At 42.0% G+C, this 12564-nt stretch overlaps 1 protein-coding gene across 1 annotated transcript; it reads right to left on the reverse strand.

Moving 5' to 3' along the window:
• Positions 1-1253: 1253 nt before the first annotated feature.
• Positions 1254-3480, reverse strand: prmt6 (protein arginine methyltransferase 6). The gene has a single exon (XM_018698187.2). It carries the CDS (start codon positions 3407-3409, stop codon positions 2354-2356), a length of 1056 nt encoding a protein of 351 aa, XP_018553703.1. The 5' UTR covers positions 3410-3480; the 3' UTR covers positions 1254-2353.
• Positions 3481-12564: the final 9084 nt, after the last annotated feature.

Below are 12564 nucleotides of genomic sequence, written 5' to 3' on the forward strand. Positions count from 1 at the left end.
GAAAAGGCAGTCAGCAGCCTTTGGATGTGTTTTCTTATTTGTTTACTCTTCCTGCTTCTATGGTTAGGTTTTAAGTTCAAGTAGTGTTTGTTTCTGAAGGATTACTTTATTATTATTATTTTTAACAACAAGATGAATAAATCACAGGACATGTAAAAAGGCAAAGTATGTGAATTATGTGTATCTCACCCCAACAGGCTTTCACACCTTAAAGCATCTTCAAATGTGTCCAACAGAATCTGATGTTGTATGACAGCCACACAACAACCTGTGAAACTTTAAATGTGGGTCGTATTATTAATCTCAATCCAAATGGAGACCAGAAGTTACAAAATGTGACTTAGCCATCATTACTCTTTACCAGCCTGACTGACAATGCTCCTGATTTGTGGACACTGCAGCTGATGATTAATTTCAAATGTGTTCATTAGAGAGCAGCTTCACATTTGTACTGATGAAACTGAAGCAAATGACGACCATATTTCAACTGATGATGAGACTTCAACAATCTCTGAGTGTCATTACAGTGTAGAAAGGTGCTTTATGTTCAAACACTGAGCCACAGCTTATGGCTTAGTCAGTGCACCAATCAGCACAGTCTCTACTTATGTTACATAAAGGTTTAATCAACTCATTGTCTTTGGTTTGACCTGAGATTGACATAATATCTCACGAGAAAAAACAATAATGCACCTACAGAGACAGAGCGCTGCTGCTGCTGTAGACAGGTCAGGATCAACAGCAAAATGTTCATCATACAAAAACATATTAATATTCATTACTTTTCAAATTTAATCTCAGACTCTTTTTACATACATATTTTCTAACATTAATAAAAGTCAAGGTAAGAAATCTTTATTAAAGTTTATAAAATGGTATTTTATTTTGTGTTTATTTAGCAAAAAAGTCGTCATGGCGACCATTCTTATTTAAAGACAAATAAATAAATAAACTCAACATCAGCACCTGTAATACTGTCATATAAAACACTGACCAACATTTTTATTATTCTGAAGTTTTATCTCCCATCCCTCAGATACAGACAGTAAACAAAATAAGTACTTTACTTTAGCTGATAAAAGCTAACACAGCTCCCACAGAGAGGACACAGACCCATGTCTGAAGTTCACTGTCACAACAGTAACTGTGTGTTTAAACCTGCTGGTTCCTGTGATTCAGGTTACGCATTAACATTGAAGATTTACTGCCTCAATGAAGAAACACAGAGGAATCAGAAGACTCAGGAAACATGAAATATTCAAACATTTATTATGACCTATTTGTTCAGCAATGAACACAAACAAACAATTTCTCTTTTACACACAGAGGACACTCCATCTCTGTAACATCAGCTGTAACAGACACATCCAAACACTCACTGTGAACTGACTCTGAATCAGTGACCACATACCATCACATTATCACCAATCAATTACATCAAACTATTAACTTTTAGAAAATAAGATTTATCCCTGGCTGCTGCAGCCTGTTAAAATGATAAAAACTACAGGATGACTCCTCAGCTCGCTGCCTCAGACCCAGTGAAGCTGTGCCCACAGTGGCTGAGAGGAAACAATACAACCTCTGCTGCGCTGCACAACGCTGAAGAGGAATAGTAAGTTTTAATTAAGTTGGTAGTTTGTGTCAACAGACGACAGTGTGTGCTGGTTTTAAACCAAAACAATGAGCCAATTTGTTCCTTCATTAAAAAGTAACTGAGAAGCAGCCAGAGTGGAGCACCTCCTGTCCGACGCAGCCTCCTCCCTGACCACAGTCCAGTCCAAGTCAATATATCGGCCCATCCTCATCTGAATGCAGCTTTTTGATCAGATTCCACACAATATGCATGATTGAATTTATTAGAATATCAGATGTCTGCAGCGTGGCCTTGAATTTATTCAACAGCTTTGTAATGAAACCTGCCTCACTCTGCTTTAAGGAGCTCCACACCCACCTACAGCTACTCCTCCAGTCTGACTGTCGGGAGAGTTTCAGTCTCCTGTGAAGCTTAAACTCTGGTTCAGATGCTGTTTCCACTGTGACAGGAATACAGAAATGTTCTGCCTCAACGCCACTGCAACGTTCTGACACGAAATAAGTAACACAAACACATCAGACTGGCTTTCTAAACACGTCCGTCTGCTGCAGTGAGGTTTCCATCAATGCATAGAGGAGATGTTCAGGTGTGAAAACAACCAGAACTGTAGTCCTGCTCAGAGAAATGCACTAAATGTTAAACTGAGAGTGTTAATAATTTCCCTGACTGGTCTGAAGAGTCTCTGCTGTACAGTGAGTCCACACTGAGACGGTATGGTGAGATCAGTGACAGGTGATGTTACAGAGTCTGCTCACATCAGGGCTGAGCCTCTGAGCTCCAGTCCGGGATGGAGAAGGTCTTGGACTGTCTCTTCTGCTCTCCTATTGTGTAGTCCACGTGGATACATATATGTCTGGCGCTGTCCTCAGACGGATACATGCTGACCTCTCCGCTAACCACCGTGTCCTGCACCACGTCCACCGGGGCGTCCAGGTACAGCACCGCCTGCTTCCAGTGCGTCTCTGGTTTGAACGGGGACGTAGAGAGCACGAGCGGCTGCGGCTTGTCCGGGCAGGGGAAAGTGACCGTGAAGTAAACACAGAGAGCGTTCACCGCCGCCGAGCCGAACGATTCGCACCTGAACTGGCCCTTCACCGAGCGCAGCTCCTCCGCGGTCACCGAGTACAGGTCGAGCTCGGCGAAGCGGGCCGGGTGCGACAGCACGTCCTCCACCGACACCGAGTTCACCGTGATGTCGGAGTTCATGATACACCTCCGGGCGAAGTCGGACATGCAGGACATGTCGACGCCGTACTGGTCTTTGACGGTGTACCAGAAGTGCAGCCGGTCCTCCACCACCGGGTCACTGACAGGTGTGATGTAGAGCTCGGCTCTGCTCGGCAGGATGAGGCCGCCCGGCTTCAGCCACTTGTCGCGCGCGTACAGGACCGAGTTGAGCATGGACTCGTGCAAGAGGGCGTACCCCATCCACTCACTCACTATCACGTCCACCGACTCCGGGAGGTCCACCGTCTCCACCGTGCCCCGGATCACCTCTATCCGGTCCTGCAGGTTGTTGTGTCGGACTATCCTCACCGCCTGCTCAGCGATGGAGCAGGCCTCCACCGCGAACACCCTCCTAGCTCCGGCCTGTGCACAGAAGACGCTCAAAACGCCGGTTCCTGCTCCGACATCCAGCACCACCTTCCCCCGGATGGACTCACTGTTCCTCAGGATCGCAGTCCGGTACGTGTTGGTCCGGACGTGGTCCGCTATCATCTCCTCGTGGATGGTCACATCGGAGTAGCTGTCAAAGTAAAGTCTGTCCTGACGGGTTTTATCTAATTTTCTTTTCTTAGCAACACGAGACATTCTCTCCTCCGCGCTGCTGCAGCCTCACTCTGTTTTGTTCCTCTACTTCCGCACTGACAGATCTGGAACTTGTAGTTTCACATAGACAATTGTACGACAGACACTTGGTTTAAGAGACTACAATCCCCACAACCAAAGGACAGTGACGCAACGGCTGGGTTTTTGCGTTCAATGTCCTGGGGAAGATGGTAAATATGAGCTTCTACTAATTAGTGAGAGTGAAATCCAGAAATCTGTGAGCGGGTTTAAAGCTACAGTTTTTTCAGGTTGTAGTTGGAACATGTTTCAGAACATATCGCAGTGCTGTCACATGCTCATTAACAACCAGGCAGCAGTGCAGATAGACTCCTTAATGTGGACCTCCTTTGATATGGACACGTGTTTAAACACAGGCCTGGTTTTAACTGTCCTCCAGCACAGTAAATCATACAGTTTTCTGTGATAAACTGGGAGATAGATGGGTGTGTACCAGCGCTGATTGGTTTAAATCTTAGTAATCATATTCAGTGCGTAGATGTTAATGGAACATTGTCAGATCCAGGTGTGGTTACCTGTGGTGTTCCACAGGGATCAGTCCGAGGACCTTTACTAGTCCTGATATCTAAGTATAAGTAAGTGTTATGTTCTTTGCAAAATGTATCTGGTAAGTCTGTGATTCAACACAGACAGAAATCTAATTCCTGTATGAGACTTTTAAATGTCACTTGTAAGAGAATGTTATGTATGTTATATAGTGCTGTCTTTTTATACCACAACAGGCCTGTGTGCAGATAGACAGTACAGTATAAGAGGATAACAAAACATATTTACTTAAAGGACATTTGAAATCACTCCAGTGGTTAAACATTGCTAAGAATCACATGTGTATAAATATCTAAATGGCACCAGTCTACTTTTAAAGATATGGATTACGTTTGGATCTAAAACCTTTCAGTGTTTGAGGGCTGATGTTTGGAGCAGCTGATCAGATTATGTGCGATCAGTGGAATCTATTATAGTTTTTAAAAATAGCTGTAAAAACAGTTTAAGACATGAAAACATGAGATATGATTGAACATATTTAATATTTGATCTGCATGTTCTAACTGTAAAAATTATCAGGTACATCCCAGGTCCCGTTGCTGAGCAATATTTAGTTTTACAACACTTTGTCAGAAATGTCAGATTGAGTCAGCTGGTTTTTGCTCTTTTAGCTCTGGTGTGTCTTTGACCTTCGCTGAGAGACTCAAATAGTTTGACAGTAGGTTTAAATCTTCACCAAAGCCTCCTCTCTCTGTTCAGTAACGAGGAGTTAGAGGAGTAAAAGGAGTTTCCTAAGACAGTTTGACATGATTTCTCTCAGACATGTCCTTGTTTTGAGTCAGGGTGGTTGAATCTGTGTAAACCAAAGCAGGTCTATAAATATGTTAATACTGACGTTCACCATCACGTTCCCTGTTGTTTAGAGTGACTGAAATAGTACTGAGAAGCTCCAGGCAGAAAGATGAAATCAAGACAGTTTAGTTGTAACCTGTTTCAGCCATTTGGATTTGGAAATGCACCAAATTATTTCATGTTTATCGTTGTGTGAAACTTTAGGGTGACAGAGGCCAGTGTAATCAGAGTCTTGGTGAGGTGGTTTACTGCTCGTGCAGCCTTCGTAGGGCTTTACATTTCCAGTACGTCTGATGAGAAATCAACCAGAGCAATAAATTGTCTGCAGCATTTCACTCTCTTTAAGTAATACAGGATCCAATCATCTGCAGCCCTTCACAGTGTCCATCTTCTAACAAGCTACACAGTACAACATGGCCATTACCATTTCTGAGCTTTCCCAAAGTTATGGCAGGCAGAACACAGCTGCCTGTGGCTCAGCTCCCTTCTCTTGTAGACAGTCCTGTGGGACCCGTTCCACTCTGTTTCAGAGATCTTTGGCAAAAGATACTGGACAAATGAGCAGGAGCTGTATCCCATTTATAAAGATGAAAACACAGAGAAGGAAGCAGCAGTTTGAGAGGAGAAATACAGCGAGATGCCAGGTAGTTTGTTGTTTTCAGAGCTGCCTCTTAAAAACAAGGAGACAGTACAGTGTGATAGCAGCGAATATGAAATAATAGCTCTGCAAAATAAGAAGGAAATATTGCAGGGGACTGTATGTGTGTGCGCGCATGTGTGTGTGTGCGTGTGTGTGTGTGTGCGCGTGCATGCACATTTACATGCTTCTTCTAAATCTGTATCTAATGCTGCCTTTAAAGCACTGACACTCCGGGAAAATGTGTGCATTTAATAATTCAGTCTTTTCAAAACAATACCGGAAACAAAACAGGGAAATAATTCTAATAAGTTTTCAGCCTGAGTAAAGGAAACAGCAGCCATCAAGGGAAAACAAGCCATACCTTTGTAGTAAATATTGACTTTATGTTCAAAGCTGCAGTTTTCCTTCTTGGAGATATTTCATTTATGTTAAACCAAAAACACAATAAAGTCAAACATTATGCAGTGTGAGGAAAATATCAAAGCTGACCACCCACAAACATGTGGTCAGAAGTAAAACTGGACTAAGTGCAAAGGAGGAATAGAAACAGGATAGATTACTGGACTGTGGAAAACAGACAGTGGAATTCACATTGTGATTCTATGCACTTGGCAGGAGGGTTTGCAGGCGTTGTAGCTGGTAGACAGAACAGACAGACAAGCAGCTGTTGGCCATGTTGTCCTCTCCTCTTCTCAGGCTTCAGGTAGAACTGATGCCAGGGCTAGACACAGCCAACACCCAGCTCCCACTGAGATGGCTGGCACCATTTACCTTTATCCTTAAAGTGAGTACACCGCACTGTGTCTGGTCATGCACAGACAAATCTGCTTTCCAATAAGTTGTCTCAGGTTCGGGTCATAACATGCAAAGGTCATGACGGGATTAGAAAAAAAAAAAAAAAACTGGTGAGATTTCTGTCACGTACTAAAAATGATATTATCCTGTTTGTGGAAAGTGTATATGTGGAAAGTTACAGTAATAGTTGGGAAAGGGGGACTAGCTCTTGACCATCCATCCAAGCAGCAGTTGTACCCTTTACACTCAAACCTAATTCTAGTCCTAAATATTTACTCTAGACCCAAATCATAATCCTCAAGTGTCTCTGCGAAAAACTGACAAACAGCCAAGATTTCACCCTGACCAGACATTCAGACTGAAAAGGCCCGGGGCTGTGCTGTTGGAGGTGTTTCGTTGTTTCAGGTACCAGTGAGATAATAAAATACAACAGTACAGTGCAGTAGATCCATTAGTTTGAAGGTTTATCAAATGCTAAAATACGACATGATACATTCATTGAGACAAAGGCAAAGTAAATACAGAATTAAATCACTCATGTAACAAAGTAGATGTTTAGCTGGGTTTACCTTTTTTGTTGTGCCTCATTGAAATGAATGAGGTGGTTTAGATGAGTCTGTGAACTCTAGCTTACACTCAGAGCCAGCTTTTTTTGTGTGTGTAAATTTTCATTTTCCATAAATATGGTATGTTTAAGGTCAGGAAAATTGTGGTTATGGTAAATTGAGTGTGGTTAAGGTTAGGTAAAGATCATGATTACAGGTAATAAAAAGACAAATGTTAATCTCAAGTCTGTGATTGGAGAGGAAGTGCTGCATCAAAGTCAGGCTCACTACACGTCAATCCACCTTTCTCATATGCACACTCTCACACTCTGCCTACTGTCTACATAAAATACATACAGTACACTACATATGATAAGGGGTTCACTGCCTCCTCCATTGGAACTAAACCATGACCATGGACATAAATCATAAATCATTCAGTATGGATCATTTCACCAGGATCCTGTGCTGTGTTTTCCCCCACACACTGTACATCACACATGTACACACACCTCAGATCATGGTTCCCAAACACTGCCTGTAAATTCATTCCTGTTTGCATCCTCACTCTCACATGAGAGCAGCATTTATTATATTTGCACAGATATACACAGCTCATCCTCTTTAATTAAACTTTCTGTTTGCACATCTAAATCATAGTCGCACATACAACCGATTGGGGATATGATCAGGTCTGAAGAAGGCAGAGAGTGTCTCAGTGTGTGTGTGTGTGTGTGTGTGTGTGTGCCAGTTCCCCGTTTATGCCTGAAACATGTTGAGTAAATCCAGAGATAATGCTGAAGGCGGGAGAGACGGTGGAGAAAGCAGTGGAGGTGAGGGTTGGTCAAGCATGGCAGGATGGGTAGAAGCCTAATCACTTTGGACAATGAGGGGTGTCGTGTAAAAATCGATAACCAGCTTTTTTTCCCCCTCCTCCTCCTCCTCCTCCTCCTCCTCCAAGCACCAAAAGTTGTGTGTGGAGACTGAATCATAGAAGTCATGGTGTGTGTGAGTATCTTGGAAGTAGAGAGGGAATGTTTTCATATTGTAAAGAGAGAGGGAGAGAAAGTGGGAGGTTATATATCAGTAATAAACAGTAAGTGAGAAAGTGAAGAGTATCTGAGGAGAGAGCACTGTGTGGGCTCTTTGTACTGGAAGCCCATCAGCTTCCAGCATGTCAGCATGCACAGCCTCATGGGAACTGCCTGCGTCCTGTCAGTACTGGACCTGCTACTACATCGACTACTGCAATACACAAACATGCACACATACCAACCTTACTTATACACATACTTATATACATATCTACACACACACACACAAAGCAGCCTGCACAAACAGAAGCCACCTCAGCCCACAGAGGCCTGATACTCATACTGTACAGAGGATATACGTGCACAGGCACGTGTGCGCACTGCCTTCAGGTTTGGTGTTATGATCACCCATTTCAGAGGAAGGCAGACTGCGGAGCAACAAATACTAAGGTGCAATGGCTTCATATTGATTGTTCCTGGGGATCAATACCAGCCTCCTTTGATGTCTCACTCCCAGAGAAAGAGCCCACATCTGTGAACGCTGGTGTGTCATAACACACTTTCCATCTCTTATTCACCCCCGTATTCATCTGTTTCTTACAGCAAACATAATTCATCTCACCCAAAAGACTGTTTCACGCATGGATCCATCTGGATGCCTTTTCCAAGTGTGTGTTATCTGGTTTCATGCTTTGACGTCTCCCTGTGTGGACACAGTGTGTGCCAGTACTTATCAGTGGAAAAGTTATAACAATGGCCACAGCTAAATTTCTTGCCCCAGGCATTTTCATTCCTCCTCCTTGCACAGTCCACGAACCACCACACACACACTCACCCCTCTCCCAAACCCACCTCCTTTCAGTCACCCCAACTAATCACTTCATAGGGTCTTGGCCAGTCAATCCAGAACCCCAGTAATAATCAATTCATTAATTACATCCCTTCCCCCACAGATTCTCTTCCCCAGTATCAGTTACATTGCACTGCAATTAGATTAAATTACTAAGTATAACCTGTATATGACAGCGGTTATGGCAGCGTTGGGGGGGTATTTTGCTGACTCCAATCTGTAAAATGGAAATATTGTCTGTTTGTTAATGGAGGTTATTTGATAATGAGGAGATACTGTATTAGTCCCATTAGGATTCCATAAATAAAAATCCCAGAGTCTGAGGAATTTATGCGCCTTGAAAATAATATCTTCCATGTTCTACAGACACAAAATAAAGCCATAATGACCAATTCATAAAATATAAGTTCATTTATTGATCAAGCTGATGTAAAAGGTCTGTCAGACACATTATATCTCCAGAGGAATAGTTTGACATTTAGGGAAATACAGTTATTCTCTTTCTTGCCAGGAGGTTGATGAAACAATCGATGGCACTTTATTCCAAAAGCTAAATATGAAGTTGAAGTCAGTGACTGGTTAGCTTAGCTTAGCATAAAGACTGGACACAAATGGAAACAGCTAGCCTTGCTCTGCCCTAAAGTCAATAAAACAAAATACACCGAGCAATGTTAATGCATTATATTCAGTTATACATTTTTGTTTATTCATACATTAAACAAACAATATGTCATGATAACAACATCAGGACACAAGAAACTTAATTAGAAACTCGACTAAAACCATTAATCTACCCTTAATCTGCACATACTGTATGTACAATGTTAATGCCTATTAAGACTCTGTACATGGTTAGTATATACTGTATATTGTCTTATATTGATATGTCATTTACACTGAAACTGCAGATATGAGTATTAAAAATAAATAACAGTCAATCAGTATTCTTTAATCTTTGGACAAAGTCAGGTTAAATATTTGTCCCAGTTCCCAGTTTGAGGCTGAGCTAATCATCTGCTGACTCTTCTCATCTAATGCTGCAAGAAAGGCAATAAACATATCTCCCAACATGTCAAAGACCAGAGTCTGTCAGAGTGTGTCTTCATGTTTCAAAGCTGATTTATCATCAAGATGAGTCAAGAGTCAACAACTCCACTACAGCGACTTTGAGGCTGTGATAATGTAAAGAAAACCAGATAAACTACTGTATCTGATAAACAAAGTATTTGTCATTTTGACCTGATGATGGTGCCACATTAAATTCAGGGGATTGCTAGCTGGGCATCTTCCTCTTTGCACCAACATCTGTACAAAAAGTCACAGCAATCCATGCAGTCAAGATATTTGGAACAAAGTGTTGGACTGACCACGTCTGTCTGACCGAGCTGTGCCACTGACATGGCTAAGGTCCAGAGACCCAAACCTCCACCTCTACAGACAGTAATCCACTTAACTCTGGGAACTTAAGCAGAATGTGCTCGGTTTATCAAACAGATACACAAGTCTCCCACAAAAACCTGCTCCACCCATCAACACCTCTCCTCTGTCAACAGGAACCTGCAGCCCAGTCATTTCTATCAGTACAAGTCTGTAGAAATAAAAGTACAATAATTCTGTTGGCTTCCTATTGCAAATTCCTAACAATAGCTCAGTGAAACCGTGCTGGGAATAAGTGAGTCTGGGAGTTTCTGTTCAATAACCAGTCATGTTCTATACAAACCAGGTTTACCCGATAGTCCTTCTGCTTCTCCTACTGTTACATCAGGATGAGGACTGCGCCTCATCAGTGATCCACACCAACAGCACACCACTGAAAAAATCAATTCTGCCTCCATTCTTTTTCTATGAGAGGCAAGTAATTCACTTGTGGTGCAAAACGGGCACGCAGCATGAGGCAAAGGGCAGAGGGAGAGCTGAAAATTCAGTTAGCTTCATGCAAATGTGTACTGTGTTTGCCATGAGAGGTTCAATCCATTTGACTGAAGAAGATTTTTCGAAGGTCTCATGTTGAGGACATTAGAGTCAGAGTCTTCTTCTGGCTGTAACAGACTATTAAACATATAGTATATTTACATTTACATATTTAACTGACATATTGGAGACGTACATATTTCTGTTTTGCTGTTAGCTGAGGATCATTACACTAATTATCATCATCATTTAATACATTGTTTGACATTGGAATACACACACATACATATAGTGAGCAACCAGTTCTTTTAGCTTAGCATAAAGACTGTAAACAGGGGAAACAGTTAGCCTGGCTCAGTCCAAAGGTGAAAAAAATCCACTTACCAGCTCCTCTGAAGATTACTGATCAGTATATTTTGTGTAATCTAAAGTGTGAAAATGACAGAGTGTGGGTTTAAGGCAGATTATGCGTTGTGCTGTTTCTTGGCTGTTTGCTGGACTTCTGCAAGTCTCCAGTCCAAGACTTTAGAGGTTGCTTATAGGTGTATATTTCACCTTTGGACAAAGCCAGGTGAGTTTTTTCCAGAATCCAATCAACAGTACAATCTAAACTAAGATAATCAAACTGCCAAGATTTAGACAAAATCGTGAAAATGGTGCATGTCAGGACAGGTACTGAAGTAGCCTCGTGTTATGTTTGACATGATTAGATGTTTTTATGAATCAGATTAAATGTGATCATACAGCTGTGAAAACGACGATGTGCAGCATGTTAGTGTTGATTTGAGAAGAAGAAAGATGAAACTCAGGTTGTAATAATTTGTGAAATCCATCATGATCCAAAAAACAAACAAACAAAAAACATAAATGAGAGCAACTGGTTTTTCTAAGTGTGATTCATACCATCACATAGTGGTACTCTATATGTCTGGGGAGTTTCCATAATAACAACAACACAGTCACGTACTGACTAATGTCTGTGTTTGGACAATTTGCATCCTCTTCGTTCCCTCTTTGATGCAACGTTACCTCCTGTGTTCTGCTGTCAGTTCTCATTCTGCTCATGTACTTTGGGCCAAGTTTAACTCATTCACTGGGAAATAATAAATTTGTAAGTGCTGTCACCTGCCACGATTAGGCCCATTATTTGTTTACTGCCTCAGAGGCAGTGTGTGTGTGTGTGTGTGTGTGTGTGTTGCCTTTTGTAGCGTAAGTATGATATCACAAATGGAGGAGATAAACAGGCATGGAGCAATCTGAAAACAATGAAATGCATAGCTTACAGCAGCAGCAACAAAATGAAGAGATATGTAACACGTGGTTCAGTTTTCTTTTAAATTCAAATCACCGCACTGGTTCAACATTTAGTTCTGTGTAGCTCTGCCATTATGCAAGGTCACCATAAGTCAGACAGCCTGTGTTCTCCACTTCATTTGTGTTTATTTTCCCTTCAATAAATAGACTGAGAGACAGGCCTGTACTCTGAGGTGATAAGATCCACCCAGCTTGTTCTTCGCACTGACCTTGGGTGCAGCAAAGTAAAAATCAATGCTCTTTCAGAAGGACAGAAGGCTGTATTCACTTTCTGTTAAGGTACTGTGCATCTGCCACAGAAGGCAAGACAGGGGAAGAGAAAACCTGTAGTGTTAGTCAGGGTGTGTCAGTGGAGGCTTTATCTGAACAGACACACACAGACACTGGTTTAGATGTTATGGGATAGGGTTAGATTATAGCTCAGCAGTACAGGCACTCAGGTATTAGACGGTCAGCTTCATTTATCTCAAATCAAACCTGCCTCCCTCTGCCTTTAGGAGCTGCTAACACATATAGACCGAACCTCAACAGCAGCTTTAATTATCACTGTCAGTTCCACAGAGCTTTGTGGAGTCTTTCAGCCCTTTGTTTTGGTTTTGTACTTGGCAGCTTTACTGTTTTGTTTCCCTCCAGCTGCTCTCATCAGTGTCATGTCTACACGCAGTAGACAGCCTGAATGAACCCACTGTCCA

The sequence above is a fragment of the Lates calcarifer genome, linkage group LG24 (assembly GCF_001640805.2).
Source record: "Lates calcarifer isolate ASB-BC8 linkage group LG24, TLL_Latcal_v3, whole genome shotgun sequence".
In the NCBI taxonomy this organism is placed as follows: domain Eukaryota; kingdom Metazoa; phylum Chordata; class Actinopteri; family Centropomidae; genus Lates; species Lates calcarifer.

Bases quoted from the DNA above. Each gene is read 5' to 3' on its own strand.
- prmt6 (XM_018698187.2), bottom strand. From the start codon at position 3,409: ATGTCTCGTGTTGCTAAGAAAAGAAAATTAGATAAAACCCGTCAGGAC.